A 22,267-nucleotide genomic window follows, 5' to 3' on the forward strand; every position below is an offset into this window, starting at 1 on the left:
CTTTTCGAGGATTAACAAACCTTCATATCTCCCTAAGCGAAGGCAAATAAATGTTTTATTCCATGGCCTAAACTTTTTATAACTTCATGAGCATAAAATATTAATTTCTATACATTTTTTATGTCCGCTTTTATAACATAAACATTGATAAGCAATGCCATAATATGACTTGTAGTTCCTCAACAATGATTGATTAATTGTTAGGTAACGTCCAGTGGCAAATATTCTATGCATGTTCAGGACAAGAACAAATTAACAATACATACAATAGGTATAGGTCCTGTAATGGGGTATGACCAGGAAAAAGGGCTGAAAATTTGGACTTCCACCAGAAAATGAGGGTAAATTGAAACTATGATGGACAAAAAGTGCACAGTTTTACAATTATTTTCACAATTCTGCAATGATGTCATTCAAGTGCACAGTGTTACAATCATTTACACGATTCTGCAATGATTGTATTCAAGTGCACAGTTTTACGATTATTTGATAATTCTCATGGCAAAGATTTCATTCCGGAAGTGCACAGTTTTACAATTATTTGCACATATCTGCAATGATTTAATCCAAGAGCACAGTTTTACAATTATTTGCACAAGTATGCAATAATTCAATTCAAGTGTATGATTTTAGAATCATTTTCTTAATTCTGCAATGATTTAATTCAAGTGCACGGTTTTACAATTATTTGCACAATTCTGCAATCATGTATTTTTACACTTTGTTGTTCAGGTTGTTGTTTTCAGCTACACCTCTGTCCCACTAGGGGGAGTGTTGTGTGTCAACAAATATATTCGCGAATATTCTCTTTTATATTGTTTAACATCGTGTCTTACCGGGGCCTTTTATAGAAAAATGAAAACAACACTTTATAACATGACTCGATGTGTTGCGTCCAAATTGCTTTTCGGGATTTACATTCATCAGGAACGCTTATACCAAAAAATGTGTTACCCAAGGATATTTTTTAAAGTACTTACACATAGCTTACTATTTATGGGTTAGGTTTTCTCATTGTTGAAGAACGCATAGTGTTCGCTTCTTTCTACTTTGAATTTGGCCTTTACAAATAATATCATTGACAATCATAGTACCACATCATACTTTTTAATGAGTTAGTATTACCAAAATATTTGTTCTCTAAAATCTGCACAAATGTGCAGCTGAAACGTCATTATGCACAATGAAAATTATCAAATTGTGACGGCAAACAGATTTTTCAGTAAAACATTTGAACCCCCTCCCCCTTTTTCATTTCTTTTCAAGTCCCCGCCTACCCCTCTTTCAGGTTACAAATCATCATCTCAATTTTATTTGCCTTTCAGAATAGTTAAAATAAAGATTTTGAAGCATTTTTAAAGAAGAAAGGTTTTGAACACAAGTTGACAAATATTTTTTTGCTGTCTTAAAGGGAGATAATTCATGTTGTAAATAGAAATGTCAAAAGAAAAGGTAAATTTAAAAGAATGAGTTTTGCACGATCACAAACTATGACAATGTGCTGCAAATAATTATCTTTTACTAACCTGTTGATTTGTTTATGAGGAGCAATGGGGATTTGATACGTAAAAAGTTTTACGTAATGATTCAAATGGCAAATATTATTCTGCTCGACATCGGATCATCTGTTCGTACCATCTGCTCCCCTGCCCACTTCCTGGGCGATAGTGACAATGTCCAAAGCATTGTTTACAACCAAAGAAAAAACCCAGACTTTATTAAAAACTCCATTTACCTAGCTAGTTGATGGGAAATTCATAACAAAAACAATTAACAGATTAGCAGATTAGGGTATCGGGTCTGTTTGCGCCCAATACACGTTTGCACCCTACACGTTCGTACCCCACACGTTCGCCCCATGCGTCCGTTCGCACCCTACACATTCGCACCCTTTTTTTTATTTCAAAAACTTGATGAATTATTAGATGTTTATATCAAAATATATTTATTTTCATAAATAAAAATACAGGAATTTTTAAATGAAATATTGTTTTAAATTGATTTGATGATTTTTTTTAAAAACAACAATCACGATTTTCAAACACATAACAATAACACTAAGATTAGCTGTGTAAACACCATATTAACAGTAATCATACATAATTAACATATAATAATTTTCAACAAGTTTTGATCAGAGACATATAATACAAGAGATTTGCAACTCGGCGAAATCCCGTAATAACACGCTGCCACTAGGTAAACCTCGCGAGATCTCCTTAGGTAATAGAGTCATTAATAAAAGTATTAAAAGTACTCGAAATAAGGACGAATGTTTAAGCATAACATAAACTGTTTCAGTGTTAAATTTATCATAATTAATTAAATATAATTTGAGTACATATATAATTATTTATTTTAATGTAATTTTGATTTTAGATTTGTATTATTGATAAAGAGACATAATTTGATATTGTATAAAAAAAAAACTGATATTAAATAATTAACACTTGATGATAAATTGTGTCAGAGTTCATTTTTATTTGATAGTTACATAATGGGTTTCTATTGAATATACACCTGTCTCGGAGACATAATTTCACAGTGTGACATGTATATTAGGTTTGAATTATTCGATGACCAGGTAAATCACGAACGTGTTATAAATAATGAGTTTTAATTGACACCTTGTAAACAAGAAGTTGTCACACCACAGGTGTCCACACTCTTTCCAAAAATACAAGTCACAAAATGTATAATTAATTAATATGGAAAAAAACTTAATTTATTTGTTAATTAATTGTTAATCATGATAGGCTTTGTTTTTTATTCTTGATATTTATAAATTATTAAAATTTTATTTATTTTTATATTCCTCATTTATTGGGCTTTCATTGAGTTTTTTTTCTGTAGGATTGTCGGTAAATGTTTGATTTCTAAGTGTTGTTTGACAGTTTTATCATATAGGCATGCATTGAGTTGTTTTTTTAAATGATTGTCGGTAAATTTATGGTTTCTTCATGTTCGAAGTGTGTATTGAGAATTAATATTTAAGAAAATTACAATTAATTTCTCATTTGAATAAAGCTTCATTCATGTGCACGCAATATGGAAAATTCCGATTTTATTTCGTGGGATGACAATCTTAATAGTTACGACTTAGATATACTCCTAGTTGAATAAACTGATAACGAACTCTTTGTTGATAGTGAAAAGGACGAAAACATAAGCGAGAGACCCACCAACAAAAACAATTGACAATACTGCATACATAGATGGATATGTGTGTCCTCGAAGCAACAAAAAATCTATAAAAAAACACAGGTCATACATCAAAGCAACACGGAAGACACTATTTAAAAAGTATTTTATAACCTTGTTTCCACGAGACAATCATTTGTAGTGGTTTTTGTCTTTTAATCATTTGTAGCGGTTTTTGTCTTTTTATTCTGGGGTAAAGAGATGGCAATTTAAAAGTAAGACTGTTTATGTGTATACATATACAAATCCTTGGTGTAAATAAAATCTTTTATTATTAAATGTATATATATATATATATATCTTTTGCAGTCACCATTGAAATGTCCTCAATACGATTTTAATTTAAAAATGAATAAGGTTCATGTTTTGAACGAGAAGCGTAGTCTGAAACGACAACAGATGCATATGAAGCTCATTCATAATATTACGACCAGCAGAAGGTTTCCTTTACTAGGAAAATTTTACTCCTTTTGTAAATTTACTGCATTCGTTCATCTTTGGCACCCTAAAAAGAAGAAAAAAAAACAATGACTTCAGAATAGGAGAAAATAAACAACTTTGCTATAAACAGAATGAAAAATGAATAAAATGTCTAACAAAATGCAGGCTATAAATTTCATAGTGCACAAAAAAAGAAGGACTGATTTAAGGAAATTTGTTATGAACAATTTCAATATTTAGCCAGTTTAATAAAAAAAAATTCGGTTATCAATCAGAAAAAATCACCACATTGTTGGATCAAATTTTACGAAAATAGTCTTATTTTCACGAAACAACATTTGGGAGTACTATTGGCCCATAAAATTATATATTTATTAGCATATTTTCAAGTTTTAAGAAAAAAATTGGGAGATCAAATGGTTTCTACGGCAATAGGTGAAGTAAAATGGGCTGAGTTTTAACTTTGTTTGTATTTGATTAATCTCATCATTAGAACACATTTTATCAATAACAAATTATTAGAATTAGTTTTTTGTAACTTTTAAATATACTTGCATGCTTTAGCTGTGAAAGGTATCGGCATTATCCATTAGAAAAATCGTGAGGCGTAGAAATACGGGTTCTTACCCATAAATCCATCGGATTAATCGGCTTTCCAGTGGCCACGTCATTTCATTGGCTGTTATATAGACTCTACTAGAGTTGCGAATCTTTTGTATTATATGTCTCTGTTTTGATGTAAATTCTGCATGTAGTTAATTAGCATGAATTTAGCTTAGTCATGTTGGTATGAGTAAAACAATGAAAATTCAAAATGTTGTTGTTGAGTTTAATAGCGGTTTGGTATCTTAACATTAAAAAAATATTTAACAAAAACCTTTTTAGAAAGTCGCTTTATTTTGAAACAATGGAATTTTTTTTTTATAGTGTAACGGGAGTGGAGTTTCCACTGGCTTCGTTTTCCCGTTGTCTACCCAAGTTCTGGGATATTGGACAACTAAAACCACGTAAATATAAACAAGATGTTTATTAAGAGACATATGTTATGGTTGAATATAAGTTACATACAAGAATAATAAAATATACGGTGGTGGCTAGTCTACTTGTCATTGTAAAGTTCCATATAAATTTCTGGGATATTGGACAACTAAAACCACGTAAATATAAACAAGATGTTTATTAAGAGACATACCTTATGGTTGAATATAAGTTACATACAAGAATAATAAAATATACGGTGGTGGCTAGTCTACTTGTCGTTGTAAAGTTCCATATAAATTTGCAAGCCAAACGGTATGAGCGTCTGCTCATTTCAAATCCTAAGTGTAGACTGCCCTGAACCCCGTGAGTGAAGTCATACTTATAGTTCCTAGGGACAACGAGCCCGGCCGGGCCGGATGTCAGGCACGTGCAAGAGGCAGGAAGTCCCGACAAGAATTATTACTTATTACATGGCCGGTCTCGGAAGAAAGAGTTACCCCAAATAAATAGAATAAAAAACAAGTAACCATAGTGACCACCATTACAATAGCAATACACTAAAACCAAAACACGATTAAGAAATATTCAACACAAAACACATCACTTTATTTTGAAACAATGAAAAAAATATTATTACAGCAATACAATAACAAAAACACGATTGAAAAATTGTTCAACACAAAAATCATTTTTAGAAAGTGACTTCATTTTGAAACATTATGAACAAAAAAAATATATAGCAATATACTAACCAAAAAACAATTGAAAAATTATTTAACACAATACCAATAAAAAGGGTGCGAACTGACCTGGGGTGCGAACGTGTAGGAGGGTGAACGTGAATGGGAGCTAACATGTTTTTGGGAGAACAACCCCAGATTCGCAGATTATTGACTTGTTGTGGGATCATATGTTTTCGTACGTCATATGAATTCATACCAAACATGCTTTTTCAACATGTTTAATGGAAATTATGATGTCACAATGCATTCTAAAAGCACGAAAAACCATATTTTAAGGATAATCCCTTTTGGGATTCTGAGTCTGGAGCGATTTGCTGATTTGTCTGAGGTGGCCAAATCAGAAAATCGCTCCGGACTCAGAATCCCAAAAGGGATTAATTAGTGACTATAATCTGAATCTTAAAAATGGAAAGCATCTTAATATTCCTAATGGTCAAGGACCAGTTGCCTACAGAAATTCACAGTTTTTCTCAAATAAATTTTATCAGGAACACTTTGGGGGAATATTGTTTTAATCTAAAAAGGGTTAACAAAAGTTACTTTTAACACAATAGATCCGGACTTTAATTTCTCCAAAAAATAACATAAACAAGGAAAAAACAGGTTACTGGTATGTGGAATCATTGCAGGAAATTTTAAAGTGTGATGACCATCACTGCAGAGTCACATTTAGACAGCTTGCCACCCCCTACATATACATATGTATGCGTTAAGATCGTAATAAATTCAAATAATTTAAAGGATTATAACTATAGTTTCTATATTTATAACTAATTTGATACTTATGTTGCTAAACATGATTCAAGATTGACGTCTGTACATATAGGGCATGTAGGATGCACATTTATAGTTTTCTTTCAGCTGTAAAAAGCAGTGACCTTGAACGATTTCCATTTTAAAATTTGAAATTTTTATATAAGATTTGATACAAGTGAACTATAGAGATGTTTTTAAGATGTTAACTAACATCTTATAAGGTGCCCTACCAAAAAATGTTGTTTTTTCCGTCTTTTGACAGAAGGTGTTAGCCATTTTCTGGGTAAATATCTAATTTTCTTTTTTCTTTTTGATGAGTGTGGAAGCACATTTAATTGTACTTTGTTCAAAAATTTATGTTATATTTATGCAGAATAGATTAAATTAGCAGTTCTGGGTATTTTTATGCCCCCGCCGTAGCGGCGGGGGCATTAAGTTTTTACCTTTGTCCGTCTGTATGTACGTACATCCCAAAATTGGTTTCCGTTCTCTAACTTGAGTTTGCCTCAACCAAATGTTATGAAACTTATACACAATGCTTATACCCCAAAACACAGATCAAGTTTGAAGTTTGGTGGCGTCACTTTAACCGCTCTAGAGTTATGCCCCTTTATAAATGGAAAAATTGCAAAATTTTAATTTTTTTCTAAATATCAAGTAATTTTTAAAATTGGAGTTATCTTCCTTTGTCCATGATTATAGTTGAATCAACTACAATCAATGCTTTATACAATGCAATGTTTAATTTTGACTTCCACTGATAAAACACAGATCAAGTTGAATTTGGGTAGTGTCACTTTAACCATTATTGAGTTATGCCCCTTTATAAATCGAAAGATTGCAAAATATTTAGTTTCCATTCTGTAACTTAAGTTATAAATTTGGGTAGCGTCACTTTTCCGTTCTTCAGTTATGTCCCTTTATAAATATATGATATGCAAGCGGGGGCATCATCTGTGTCCACATGTGGACACTATCCACATTCTTTAAAATTTTGCTTTATAGAAATAAAAAGCATACTGCAAATGATGAAAAAAGGTGTGGGGGTGTGTAAAAAATATGAAAACAAAATGTTAATTAGGAACAGATGAATCACTCTATCCTACACATTTATATGACTTATTGAGCAGAAATTGGCTTTGAAATTGACATCAGTTGCATAGAAGATTTGATAAAAAATGTCAAGAAGATTTGATAAAGCAATGTCATAAACAGTACAGAAACACACAGTATTGTGCAAACTGTCCAAAAATTTGAATGGAAGAAAAAAAAAGAAACATTTCGGGTCTATAAATAAGTGAACAGTACAAATCATGACCTTTGATTAACAATTCTGATATTAAAGTCAATGAGAAAAATTGAAGCAATAGTATATTTAAACTTTTTTTTTACTTTACAACAGCAATGAAAATATATTTGTATTTGTATATAAAAAAATACTGATTAATTATATTTTACACTTTTAAGGCTGATCAGCTGAAAGAAGAAGGAAACAAATGTGTAAAAGAAGGCAATTATGCTGAAGCTGTCCTCCATTACACACATGCTATCGGCCAAGATGGCCTAAACCATGTTTTATACAGCAATAGATCACTATGCTTTCTCAAACTTCATCAGTATTATTATGCCATGGAAGATGCTAAAGAAACCATTCAGCTGAAATCTGATTGGCCAAAGGTATTTTTTGGACAAGGTGATTTTATGTTGTATAACTTAGTTACTGTAATACTATATAACAAAATTGTACATAGTATGTCAATGAATTATTTTGTGTTAGGTTTAAACAAATTTAATACCTTCAGAAAGGGTTAACTACAATGTACCTTTAAGGTTATATTTAGCCATAACATTTTTTTCTTTGCAATTTATTTTCTAACAAACCGTCTTAGTAGTGTCATAGTAGTGATCATTTAGTGACATATATATATACAGTGACTTCTCTTCCTGCAGAGTTATCGCTTTTGAGTTTGTATGTTTAAATGTTATCTGTCTGTCAGTGCAGTACAGTCTTTTGCAAGGTCATACCACATTTATATGTTATGATTTTGAACAAACATGCAACATATATCCATTTGACATTAGTCAATCAACATTATATTATTAGGTCAGACCAAAGGTCTGAATCCATATAAATGTGGATGATTATTGATCAATGCATCATCAACCACCCCTCTTAATCCATCCAGCCAACAATCCAGACTGACAGACAGATGAGCATCTGGTAACAGTCAAATTAAAATGAATAGTTTCATATTTATTTTTGAACACAGCGTTTTTGGATACAAATATACACATTCAATGCTTTAATTTATGTCAATTCTATCAGAATATATTCTTCCTGAAATATTCATATTTTTCTGTATCTGCATATACATTACAGGCATCCTCTACATAGTACACAGTACACACCTATTAAACCATGTACATAGAAAAGATAACATGTATGACCAAAAATAAAAGACAGTACAGGTACAATAGACCATAAATCACCAGCAACAGACTCTTCTGAGATAAATAGATGTACAAACAAAGATAAATGTCCACAAATTAAACAAGTTTTACATGCATACAACACCTGTCTTATACTCTTTTTCCTTATGTATAACTAAAGCAAAACACACTATAAATACTGTAAATTCAGAAATTATTGCAATTTTCAAAAAAATGAAAACAAAACTTTATAAATTTCATGTGTCCGAAGCGCTTTTCTGGATTTATCTTCATTAGGAACACTCAAAGCCAAATATTTGAAAGCCAAGGATGTATAAGAACCGAAAAAGGTGAAGAGCTATATTACGAAAAAGGACCTAAAAAAATAGCCAAATCCATCTTTGGTCAACTTTGCCTGAGGGAGTTGAAACCTTAGTCTTTAATAACTTCAAAATTTAAGAAAGGACAAAAATGCAAGATTAATTATTGCGATTTCAGGAAAATCTGCATACATAAATAAATATTTATCTGATATCAGAATGCGAGTTCTTTTTATTGTCTTATCATCTAATAGCAGTATTTGCATAAATAAAAACCTAGCAACAATTTCTGAATATACTGTAATCTATACAGTCCATCTACCAACAGGATGAGTATTATCCTTAATAAAAAAAAACAGACAGAACATAATTTGGTTCAAAATGTGCTACTACAGACTGCTACATGTATCTTAGCTAGCTACAACTGCTGTATGAATATATGGTTTAGATATATTTTTATGCCACCGCCGTAGGGGAGGGGGCATTAAGTTTTACCCTTGTCCGTTCGTACATCCCAAAGTTGGTTTCCGTCTCTAACTTTAGTTTGCCTCAACCAAATGTTATGAAACTTATACACAATGCTTATTACCACTAAATACAGATCAAGTTTGAATTTTGGTGGCGTCACTTTTACTGTTCTAGAGTTATGCTCCTTTACAAATGGAAAAATTGCTAAATTTTTCGTTTCCGTTCTCTAACTTAAGTTTGCCTCAACCAAATGTTATGAAACTTATACACAATGCTTATTACCACAATATACAGATCAAGTTTGAATTTTGGTGCCGTCACTTTTACTGTTCTAGAGTTATGCTCTTTCCAATGGAAAAATTGTTAAATTTTTCTTTTTTTTATTTCTAAATATCAAGTAATTTTTGAAAATTGGAGTTATTTTCCTTTGTCCCTGATTATAGTTGAATCAACTGCAATCAATGCTTTATACAATGCAATGTTTAATTTTGACTTCCACTGATAAAACACAGATCAAGTTGAATTTGGGTAGAGTCACTTTAACCATTATTGAGTTATGCCCCTTTATAAATCGAAAGATTGCAAAATTTTTAGTTTCCATTCTGTAACTTAAGTTTGCCCCAACCAAACATTATGAAACCTATACACAATATTCATTACCTCAAAACTAAGATAATGTACAATTTTTTTGTTTCCGTTCTCTAACTTTAGTTTGCCTCAACCAAATGTTATGAAACTTATACACAATGCTTATACTACATAATACAGATTAAGTACGAAATTTGGTGGCAAGACTGTTACCATTCTTGAGTTATGTCCCTTTATAAACATAAAAATTGCTGAATTTTTCGTTTCCATTCTCTAACTTTAGTTTGTCTCAACCAAATGTTATAAAACTTATACAAAACCATTCTAGAGTTATGGGTGTTTACAAATAGAAAAGTTGCTGAATTTTTAGTTTCTGTTCTCTACTTAAGTTAGCCTCAACCAAATGTTATGAGACTTACACATGAGGCTTATTACCACAAAACTCAGATCAAGTTCAAATTTGGGTAGAGTCACTTTTACTGTTCTTCAGTTATGTCCCTTTATAACTATATGATATGCAAGCGAGGGCATCATCTGTGTCCAGATGTGGACACAATCCACATTTATTTTAAATCTAAATCTGTTTGATTTGAAAAGAAATAAAATATACACAGTGTATATCATGTATATGTGTAATTGGAAATGCAGATAGATATACATTTCATTTTCACACACAATTTCATGGTAGTTGAAAGTTTGATGAATGCCTATTTCACATACTACAGGCTTACCGGTATTATAATCAGCTCCTTTACACATTTTCAACTCCATACAATATAATAAAAAGTGACATTCAAAAGTTGGTAGTTTTATTAAGGGCTTGATTTATGGACACTAGACTGTTTTCCTGTCAAATAGGCTCCTATTCCACAAATTTAGATAGAGTTGATAAATTCCAGATTTTTTATAAAACGTAGTTAAATGGCAAAGATGTCTGTATCCTATATATATTTATTCAAGATAAAAAGGCATGAATTTAACAGACACTTTAAATGACATACAGATATAGCACTAGACCTGAATAGGATTTCACAGTTACAGACACTAAAATGATTTACAATTATGATCCCTAAAAATTATAATTTAAAAAATAAAATTATGGAAATTGTCATTATTTTGATATTTGACTAGATTGTATTAATTGATTAAATGGACTAGATTTTCACTGCAGCCTAATTAATACCTTAGGACGACCCACAAAAGTTAATGAAGCTTATTTCCAGTGGGGTCCTTTTAAGAAGAGACTATCAGTTCACACCAAGGTTGACACATATTACTAACAGAAATCACTTAAAATTATCACAGATAGAGGCTCTAAACCTGAGTAAAATTAATAAAAAACAAATTCACTATTAAAGATGGATTTAAATTTATCCATCAAAATTTTTTTACTTGTACTTGAAAATTATATTTCTTTGGGCAATTTTATACTATTTCTGGTAGCGAGTTCCAATCTTTTATTCTATTATAAAAAAAAGGTAGTAGATTCACGCCCTTCAATTACAGGTATATACAAATTCATGTTACTAGATCTTGTGTTGAAAGATGTTTCATTTCTAACAAAATTAGTATTCAAATAATTTGGGCATTTATTGTTAAAAATGTTGAAAACATGATTGAGTCTCAGTTGTTTGACTCTTTTATCTACCGGTATATTTAAAAAACCTTTTTTTTCAAATTCAATATACAGTCAGGATTCTACTTCATCAAAATTATCTCCCCATTACACCACCTAATTTTTATAATCGTAAAAATGGAAGCCATTGTAGTGATGACGCCCTGTCAATTTAGCTCTTGAAAACAGAAAAATTTATCCACATAGCATCATTACGATCCTTATATGCCAGTTGTATTTTAAAAGACAAATGTATCTACTAGCTATTAAGCATCATTTAATGTACTTTTATGCATTTGATCTACTTGAAACTATTGTCTGATCTGTTGTCAAGGGGAATTTTCGAAATTTCAAAAATATTTAAAAAAAAATCTAATTAAATATTTCGTGGAAGGGCAGACTAAAAAATTTCAGAGGTTGAAGACTAATTACCCTAGATAACACACACACAAAATGAAGTTTTTTTGAAGTTATGCATTTTTAAGATCCACTTGAAAAGTCTGTTGTCAAGTACTTTATGTAAAAATTTGTTATTCGAACACACCTACCCAGTTGTTATGATGCATTAGAAAGGTATTTCGCTTGACCCATATATTTTATTTTTAGTACTGTAAATTTTTAATGTTATTGTATCAACCTAAATATATAAAAATAATAGAATCTGATGCGAGATGATGTTTCCAATATTTTTCTTTTATAGGTTTTCAAGACAGAAAAGTCAACTCAAACACGCCTAAACATAAAAAGGTGTACTCGACTTTCTCTTTTCGATGAAATTATTGCCCATTTTGGGAATTTTTTCCCCAAAAAGTGTCGCCGGGGATAGAGATGCAAATAAATGCTTTAAAAAGATCAATCTATTATCTTTCTTTGGATTTTTTTTCAGCAGAATTGGTGCTTATGCACAAAAAAGATCCACATGTATTTGCGCCTACCACAATCGACTGTTTTGTGAAAATTTGTCCATAATTTAAAAGTTTACAAATATCTCGAAGCTCCATACCATAATTTAAGTAAAAACACATACATAAGATGCATAAAATCCTAAATAAGGCACTTTCATTAAATTTTTAAAGCCCATAGAAACAGATGTAAACAATTCAAATTTACCAACTTGGCCTTTTTTACTTTCTCTAACAAAGAGTTCCATTTCTTTTGTTTAATTTCATCTGGGTTTCCGTCTGATATGTCACACTTTTTCTAGGATGTAATTGCAGAATAAATCTCACAATCTTATTTTGTGCCACTTGAAGTTTATTCTTCATTTGTTTTGATATACCTTCATACCAGCATGCACATGCATAATCAAAATGACATTGAATCAGAGAAGAGCACAATGTTATCCTAGATTGAAACTCTATGTTTCTATTTAAAAATTTAAGCCTTTGATTAACTTTTTTCGCTATAGAATTGACAATATAGTCACCAATCAGAAACTGATCAATTATTATTCCCAAATATTTTACAAAATTTTTGGATTCAATATTAATATGATTACAAGAGATAGCAAAATCATTCCCGTATTAGAGACCAAAAATTATACTCTCCGTCTTTCCCAAATGTAGGGACAATTTATTGTCAGTTAATCACTCATGGCATGACTCCAGCATTCTGGATAATTTATGAGAGATGACCCCAGGGTCTATATGTATATATATTGAATAAAAAGTGATTTCAAAATATGTTTTCAATCCCATGTTTATTTTTACCTAGGGATTTTTCAGAAAAGGAGAAGTGGAATTTGCTGTTGGAAACTACACATTAGCTATGATGGCTTACAAGGTACCAGTTTCATCTAGTTTTACTCTCATGTATTTTCTTTTCATCATTACATATATTTGTAGTAAAACAATAGACCACATCAAATTACCACCAGCAGGCAACTCCTCTAAAATAAAAACACATACAAACAAAAACAAACAACAAACAACACAGGGTGCAGAAAGCCTGAATTAGTACAGACACAAAATGTGGTTGGCTTAAACCAGTGATGTTTTCATAATTACTTATTGCTGATTAAACCCATCCTCTCCATTTTTAGGGCAAAGATTGCATTCATCCAATCAAAGCCCTGATGTGGCTGGCTTGATAGATATAAATTTGTCCAGACTTTATCACTATTTTTGAGACAAACAAAACATAGTGCACTGAGCACAACATTCTGTACATCTGTCCATGACATTTCAAGAAATTCATCAATGAAATATATAATCAGATATTCAAGATACAAAATGATGTTTACCGAGTATGCATATAACCATACAAGGTCATGTTTTTCTCTGACTGTTTATGATGTCTTTACACTAAATCCATTGGATGTTGGATGTGTACGGATTGATAATTTAGCCTGAGATAGATATAAGAAGATGTGGTATGAGTGCCAATGAGACAACTCTCCATCCAAGTCAAAATTTATAAAAGTAAACCATTATAGGTCACAGTACGGTCTTCAACACGGAGCCTTGGCTCACACCGAACAGTAAGCTATAAAGGGCCCCAAAAAATTACTAGTGTAAAACCATTCAAACGGGAAAACCAACGGTCTAATCTATATAAAAAACGAGAAACGAGAAACACTTATGAACCACATCAACAAACAACAACTACTGAACATCAGATTCCTGACTTAGGACAGGTGCAAACAAATGCAGCGGGTTTATACGTTTTAATGGTACCAAACCTTCACCCTTTTTCTGAAACAATAGTGTAACATCACAACATAGAAAGACCCACTATAAAATATCAACTGAAATAGATTAACTCAATCAAAGGACATATTAACACCATTGAACATACACTGAACAAATAATATTGACCTATGACACAATGTAAATACAAAATAAATAAACTAAGGGAAGAATGATAAAAGTAACATGTTATATCTGTAAGAAATGTTAAACAATTAAAGAAAAACAATATGCTCGAACAAAAATACCATCCATTTGCAATAACTTTAAACACAGGTAAATGAAAATAATTTTGTTGTTAGGTATACCTGTACAGTACCAATAGAGAAAGGAAATATTTTTACAAAATAAATAATTTTGAATACAAAATAAATAAACTAAGGGAAAAATAATAAAAGTAACATGTTATATCGGTAAGAAATGTTAAACAATTAAAGAAAAACAATATGCTCGAACAAAAATACCATCCATTTGCAATAACCATAAACACAGGTAAATGAAATTTAGATGCATGATTTTTTTATTAGTTGTTAGTGGCTTTGAACTAGCTGTCAGTAACTGCGAGTACTCTCAGATCTGTACTTGGTGTCTTTTTGTTGTTTGGATGTACAAGTACCCGGCCACGTCCACTTGTAATTGTAGTATTTGTATTTTTATCCATCTGATGAGTTAAGCCTCTTTCAACTGATTTTTATAGTTCGTTCTTATGTTGTACTGTTACACCACTGTCCCAGGTAAAGGGAGGTATGGGATCCCGCTAACATGTTTAACCCCGCCACATTCTGTATGTATGTGCCTGTCCCAAGTCAGGAGCCTGTAATTCAGTGGTTGTCGTTTGTTTATGTGTTACATATTTGTTTTTCGTTCATTTTTTGTACATAAATTAGGCCGTTAGTTTTCTCGTTTGAATTGTTTTACATTGTCATTTCGGGGCCTTTTATAGCTGACTGTGCGGTATGGGCTTTGCTCATCGTTGAAGGCCGTACAGTGACCTATAGTTGTTAATTTCTGTGTCATTTGGTCTCTTGTGGAGAGTTGTCTCATTGGCAATCATACCACATCTTCTTTTTTATATTGTCAAGAAAATTAAATAAATTGGGCATGGTGCATGAATCTATTGTCTGTTCTGAAATAATCAATGATGTCATAGTAAAAGTTATATTTATTATACCCCCGCTTTAAAAAAGTGGGGGTATACTGTTTTACCTCTGTCTGTCCGTCCATCCATCCGTCCCAGGAATATTTTTCGTCGCATTTTTCTAAGGTACATGTTGTACTACATTACAAGGATTTCTGAAATTTGGTTTCAAGGTTTATATGAGTGAGCTATCCTGTGTGATGCGTTTTCAGATTCATCACTCAACAACTTCCTGTTTACCGAACACTTACATATTTTTATACTATTAAAATTATCCATATTTGGGTGGGGGTATCATCAGAGAGCAGTAGCTTGCAGTTTCACTTGTTAAAATTTGAATTATCTTCTTATCTTCTTTTGTCCATAATTGTAGTTCAACCAACTACGATTAAAAACCAATTCATAGTATAGCCTTACAATGCTTAAAACAATGCAGTGTTTAATTTTTAGTTCACACTGCAAAATGAATGCAATCATTGGCCTTCAGTGACCGCAAGCACTTTGATTATATGTATTGTAGTAGAGAGGAAGAATATTAAGACTCATTCTATAGCCCTGGAAGTTTCCAAATTCTTGAAATCTGTCAAAATTTTGTTATTCTCTTGATAAATAGATAATAAGATATGTTAATAGTGTATTTGACAGTGTTTGATGCCACAAAATTATTTTATTAGTATTATTGGAAGAAAACCTTTGATGCTTTTTCATTTCAAAAGCTGATTGCTTTAATCTTTAAAAAAAAAACTATACTGATAAAACATTCATTTGAGTGGTAATGATGTTTAATTGTATAAGTTGTTATGATATAGATATATGTGTAATTCCTTTATATATGTTTTATCAGTGGATCTACATTATTGAATTCCTATTTTAACAGCAAGCTGAATTAATTGATCCTACAGACCAAGGAATTAAAGTTGCAATGTTAAAAACAACAAAAGAAGTAATTAGAGTAAGAAAAGGTAGGATAATTTGTTACTTTACGCCAGTTCACAACTCATGAATTTACTTTGGTTTATTTTCTGTGGAATACACAATTGACAATACCTAACTCATGAATATATCATTAAATAGGACAGCCTTGATTTAATATAAAAAAGATTTGAAATTTATTTTTATACGAGGAGGTAACTTATGATTCTTAAAATTTAAATTGAATTGTATTGTGAATTTACATCTTTTGTTATTTGTCAAAAAAAAAGCTTGGTAACTCCCACTTTTTTTTCATTTTCTGAAAGTATTTAATGAAAACTATCTCCTTAAACTTTTCATCTAGTTTTCTTTCAGATAAAATAATTGTGTTTCTGCTACAAAATGTATTAAAGGGGCATTAGCTACGAGATATAAAAAAAAATCAAAAGTTGATGGGTTACGCATGAACTAGGCGTGTTCAGCTATTAAAAGGAAAAGAATGTCAACATCGAAAGTGAAACAAGGGTAAATCATTTGATTGACTGATTCGATCCACACAAACTCATTCTTATACAGGTAAAAACGATGATTAACATATTTGTTTTAACCTATAATATGAAATCAAACAGATAAAGAAAAATCCAATTGCACATGCTCACTATCGATTGATATCTATATTTATTTTTATATCAGGTTATATGACCGTCGGCAGTCTTCAGAGGTCACCTCAATGAATAATTAGATGGTGTCTAGACTAAAATACACACAAAAATTGTTAATTGTTCATTTTAGACTTTTTATAAGTTGGATATAAGATTTAGTAGGTTATAAATCAAATATGAGAATCTGAGTCAAATCAGTGAACATGGATTTGACAGCTAATGCCCCTTTAAAGAATTTTGCACTACTTGTAGATTAAAAAAAATTTGGTGCCATGGTATTTCTTATATTTTTTAAAGTAGTGTAAAATAAATATAAAAACAAGGAGATATGGTATGATTGCCAATGAGACAACTATCCACCAAGGTTAAAATAAAGTGGATGTAAGCAATTATAGGCAACTGTACAGTCTTCAACAATGAGTAAAATCCATACCACTTATTTTAGAAAACTATAAAATTCCTTATGAAACCTTCAACCTATTTTCTTTTAAAATTTTATTATGTTGGTACTGATGACAGAATGGAGGTCAAATTCGATATTGATGAATTTCACTTTTGTCATCCAGGAGTCATGGTCATGATGGTTCTTGATTGATTGAAAATGGCACTTTATATCGTTTCCGTGCAATATGGTCCTTGATTGATTGAAAAACATGCATAAGAGATGGCAGGTCAAAAAAGTCTGAAAGTGCCTTTCAAAATACAGAAAAACTTGTTTGCTGTCAATTTGACAGCTCATTCCTTGTTATTGCTTTCACTCACCTTGATCTTAAAAAAGATCTGCTTTTATAATTTTTGCTTAATATTGGATTTTACTTAGCTAACTAAAAAAAAACAACTACTATGTACATTGATAAGAAATGTGGCATTCAACATGAAAATGGTCAGTTGTCTATTGAACTCCTGTTTTTCACAAAAATACGTAAATTTGTGGGCATCACTATTCAAAAGACAATGTACCCAATAAAAACAATTTACAGTGGCAGATCTAGAAATAGATTTCTCAACTTATTCACACATTTTGTAAACTAAGGAGAATTTAATGCTTGACTTATTGTACAGAATCGTGTTAATCCATTTCCATGTTTATTTTGGTCATTACTTTATAGAGGAAAGACGTCAACCATGGTTGTATGGTGGAGGTGGACTACTTATAGGTTTTATTATTGTACTGGCAGACCAGTTCCTTGCAGATAATCCATCAATAAAAGTATATACTCTTATTTTATACACACAGTACTGTTATTGCTACAAAATTTACTACCAATGGATTAAACAGAATCATTTTTGTCCTCCGCGCTACGCGTTGCGGGGAACATAAAAATACGGGGCGTCCATCTGTCAGGTATTGTTAGCACTCTCACGTTTACAATTCTTGCCAGATTTTTATGAAACTTATTTCATAGTTTTATATCAGCAATGTCTTGGACGAGTTCGAAAATCAGTGCTGATCAATTATATTTAAAAGAATTATGCCCCTTGGAAACATTAATTATATGGAAAATTGCATCGTTAGCGCTTTCATTTGTTCAGTTCTTGACAGATTTTTATGAAACTTATATCATAGGTTCATATTAGCAATGTCTCGGACAAGTTTGAAAATCAGTGTCGATCAATCATTTTTAAAAGAGTTATGCCCTTTGGAAACATTAATTATATGGAAAATTGCATTGTTAGCGCTCTCATATGTTCAATTCTTGCCAGATTTTTATGAAACTTATATCATAGGTTTATATCAGCAATGTCTTGGATGAGTTTGAAAATCAGTCCCGATCTATCTATTATTTTTAAAAGAATGAAACTTGAATCATAGGTTTATATCAGCAATGTCTTTGAAGAGTTCGAAAATCAGTGCCGATCAAAAATTGTTAAAAGAATTATGCCCCTTGGATATTTTAATTATATGGAAAATTGCCTTATGAGCCCACTAATATGTACAATTCTTGCCAGATTTTTATGAAATTTATATTATAGGTTTATATCATCAATGTCTTTGAAGAGTTCGAAAATCAGTGCCGATCAATTATTTTTAAAAGAGTTATGCCCCTTGGAAATATTGATTATATAGAAAATTGCATTGTTAGCGCTCTCATGTATTCAATTCTTGCCAGAATTTTATGAAACTTATATGATAGGTTTAAATCAGCAATGTCTTTGACACTTTCGAAAATAAAGTTCTGATCAAATATTTTTAACGAGTTCTGCCCCTTTGAAATATTAATTATAATGGAAATCACATTGCATTTGCTCTGAAGCCTTCATTTCTCTAAGATATTAATAAAAAGTCTTATAGAACCAAAAAAATGTGCTTTTTATTAACCGGATTTTCGAAGGAAATATCACTTTGCGTCCGTCGTCCGTCGTCGTCGTCTGGCGTCGTCTGTTAACTTTTACAAAAATCTTCTCCTCTGAAACTACTGTGTCAAATTTAACCAAACTTGGTCACAATCAGCATTGGGGTATCTAGTTTAAAAAATGTGTCCGGTGATCCGGTCAACCAACCAAGATGGCCGCCATGGCTAAAAAATGAACATAGGGGTGAAATGTAGATTTTGGCTTATATCTCTTAAACCAAAGCATTTAGAGCAAATCTGACATGGGGGTAAAATTGTTTATCAGGTCAAGATCTATCTGCCCTGAAATTTTCAGATGAATCGGAAAACCTGTTGTTGGGTTGCTGTCACAAAATTGGTAATTTTAAAAAAATTTTGCAGTTTTTGGTTATTATTTTGAATATTATTATAGATAGAGATAAACTGTAAACATCATAATGTTCAGCAAAGTAAGATCTACAATTAAGTCAACTTGACCAAAATGGTCAGTTGACCCCTTAAGGAGTTATTGCCCTTTATAGTCAATTTTTAATCATTTTTCGTAAATTTTTGTAATCTTTTACAAAAATCTTCTCCTCTGAAACTACTAAGACAAATTTAACCAAACTTGTCCGCAATCATCATTAGGGTATCTAGTTTAAATAATGTGTCCGATGACCCAGCCCGCGAACCAAGATGGCCGACATGGCTAAAAATAGTACATAGGGTAAAATGCAGTTTTTGGCTCATATCTCTGAAACCAAAGCATTTAGAGCAAATCTGACAGGATCAAATTGTTTATTAGGTCAAGATCTATCTGCCCTGAAATTTTCAGACCAATCAGGCAACACGTTGTTGGGTTGCTGCCCCTGAATTGGTAATTTTAAGAAAATTTTGCAGCTTTTGGTTATTATCTTGAATATTATTATAGATAGAGATAAACTGTAAACAGCAATAATGTACAGCAAAGTAAGATCTACAAATAAGTCAACATGACCAAAATTGTCAATTGACCCCTTAAGGAGTTATTGCCCTTTATAGTCAATTTTTTACAATTTTCATAAATTTTGTAAATTTTTACAAAATATTTTCCACTGTAACTACTGGGCCAAGTTCATTATAGATAGAGATAATTGTAAGCAGCAAGAATGTTCAGTAAAGTAAGATCTACAAACACATCACCATCACCAAAACACAATTTTGTCATGTCAGAATCCATCTGTGTCCTTTGTTTAATATGCACATATACCAAGGTGAGCGACACAGGCTCTTTAGAGCCTCTAGTTTTGAAAACTTGTAAATGTGCAAGCTCCCCACCCTGAAACCATATATATTCTTGTATGTTACAATAAAACAAATCAAATGAAATAAAAGGTGAGTCCCCTGGGGTCATCCCCTACCCGTTCTGTTTGAGAACTGGTAAATGTCGATATCCCCACCCCTAAACCACATATATTCTTGTATGGGACAATAAAACAAATCAAATGAAATATAGGGGAAGTCCATTGGGGTAACCCCCACCCCCTTCTGTTTGAGAAATTGTAAACGGTTGAGATCCCCACCCCTAAACCACATATATTCTTGTATGGGACAATAAAACAAATCAAATGAAATTTAGGGGAAGTCCACAAGGGTAAACCCCACCCCCTTCTTTTTGAAAACTTGTAAATGGTTGAGATCCCCACCCCTAAACCATATATAATCTTTTATAGGACAATAAAACAAATCAAATGAAATAAAAGTAGAGTCCCCTGGAGTAACCCCTACCCCCTTTTTTTGAAAACTTGTAAACAGTCAAGATCTCCACCCTGAAACCATTTTTCTTCTTGTATATTACAATAAAACAAATCAAATGAAATAAAAGTTGAGTCCCCTGGGGTCTGCTTTGTGATTGAGTTATTTTCCTTTGAACAGAAATTGTTAATTATATACATAAAGTTTGATTACACTAAGCCTTTATAGATAATTTTCACCTGTTTATATGTCCTGTAATCAGTTTACTAAACAAGTGGTTAATGTCTTATCTTGAGTGACAGATTTATTTGAAAATTTTCTGTTTTCTAAGTGTTGATGATTAAAAGCTATATAGTAGTAAATATAATTAGAAATTTACTGTTCATTATTAGACATTTTGAAGATAATTACAGATAAGTTTTATAGATTTTTAAAAGACATTGCATTAATGATAAATAAAATTTTTGATTTTTTTTTTCTTTACTTTGGTAAATTGTAAATTGTTTGTTATTCTGTAAAAACTAATTTTCTGAATGCTATATATATTTTTTTGATTAGGTGAACTCCTTTTAAAACTTAGCTTATATTGTCTATTAATAAACATATATTTAGATTTCTGATTTTGGGCCCAGTTTTCAAGTTGGTCCAAATCAGGGTCCTAAATTAAACTGTATTTGATTTCAACATAAATTGAATATATATAGGGTTTCTTTGAAATGCTGAATCTAAACTTGTATTTATTTTCATTATTAGTTAGATAATACCACATCGAGGTACTAAGGGTCCTAAATTAAACTTTTGTTTAATCAACAATTGAATTCTTGGGTTCTTTGATATGCTGATTTTAACAATGTTTGAGTGTTAAATCATATCTAATTTAAGAGAACTTAGTCATCACTGGTCGTTGTTATTATATTATTGATTATAATTTGAAAAATTACATTATATCTAATTTTATAGAACTTAGTCATCACTTTATTCATTATAATCATATCTATTTATCAAGTTTGAGTTATTTCCCTTCGCACAGAAAATATATGGATAAAATTAAATTGTGTGTCATTTCAACTTAAATTAAATATATATATATGGTTCTTTCAAATGCTGAATCTAGACCTGTATTTAATTATTAGATTTTTGGGCCCAGTTTTCAAGTTGGTCCAAATCAGGGTCCAAAATTAAACTTTGTTTGATTCACAAAAATTGAATTTATGTGGTTCCTTGAAATGCTGAATCTTACCATGTATTGAGAGATTTTGGATTGTGAGCTCCTTTATCA

The 22,267-nt window shown here is 31.3% G+C and overlaps 1 protein-coding gene across 1 annotated transcript in view; it reads left to right on the top strand.

The window, feature by feature from the left end:
• The first annotated feature begins 1,410 nt into the window (after positions 1-1,410).
• LOC127733170 (uncharacterized) overlaps positions 1,411-22,267 on the top strand; it is a 29,041-nt gene continuing 8,184 nt past the window's right edge. The window contains exons 1-5 of the mRNA XM_052242521.1: positions 1,411-1,452; positions 7,590-7,799; positions 13,257-13,325; positions 16,246-16,330; positions 18,052-18,152. Coding sequence (XP_052098481.1) covers positions 1,438-1,452; positions 7,590-7,799; positions 13,257-13,325; positions 16,246-16,330; positions 18,052-18,152 — 480 coding nt within the window. The 5' untranslated portion in view covers positions 1,411-1,437. The remainder of the gene's footprint in view (positions 1,453-7,589; positions 7,800-13,256; positions 13,326-16,245; positions 16,331-18,051; positions 18,153-22,267) is intronic.

The sequence above is a fragment of the Mytilus californianus genome, unplaced genomic scaffold (assembly GCF_021869535.1).
Source record: "Mytilus californianus isolate M0D057914Y unplaced genomic scaffold, xbMytCali1.0.p SCAF_3, whole genome shotgun sequence".
Taxonomy (NCBI): Eukaryota; Metazoa; Mollusca; class Bivalvia; order Mytilida; family Mytilidae; genus Mytilus; species Mytilus californianus.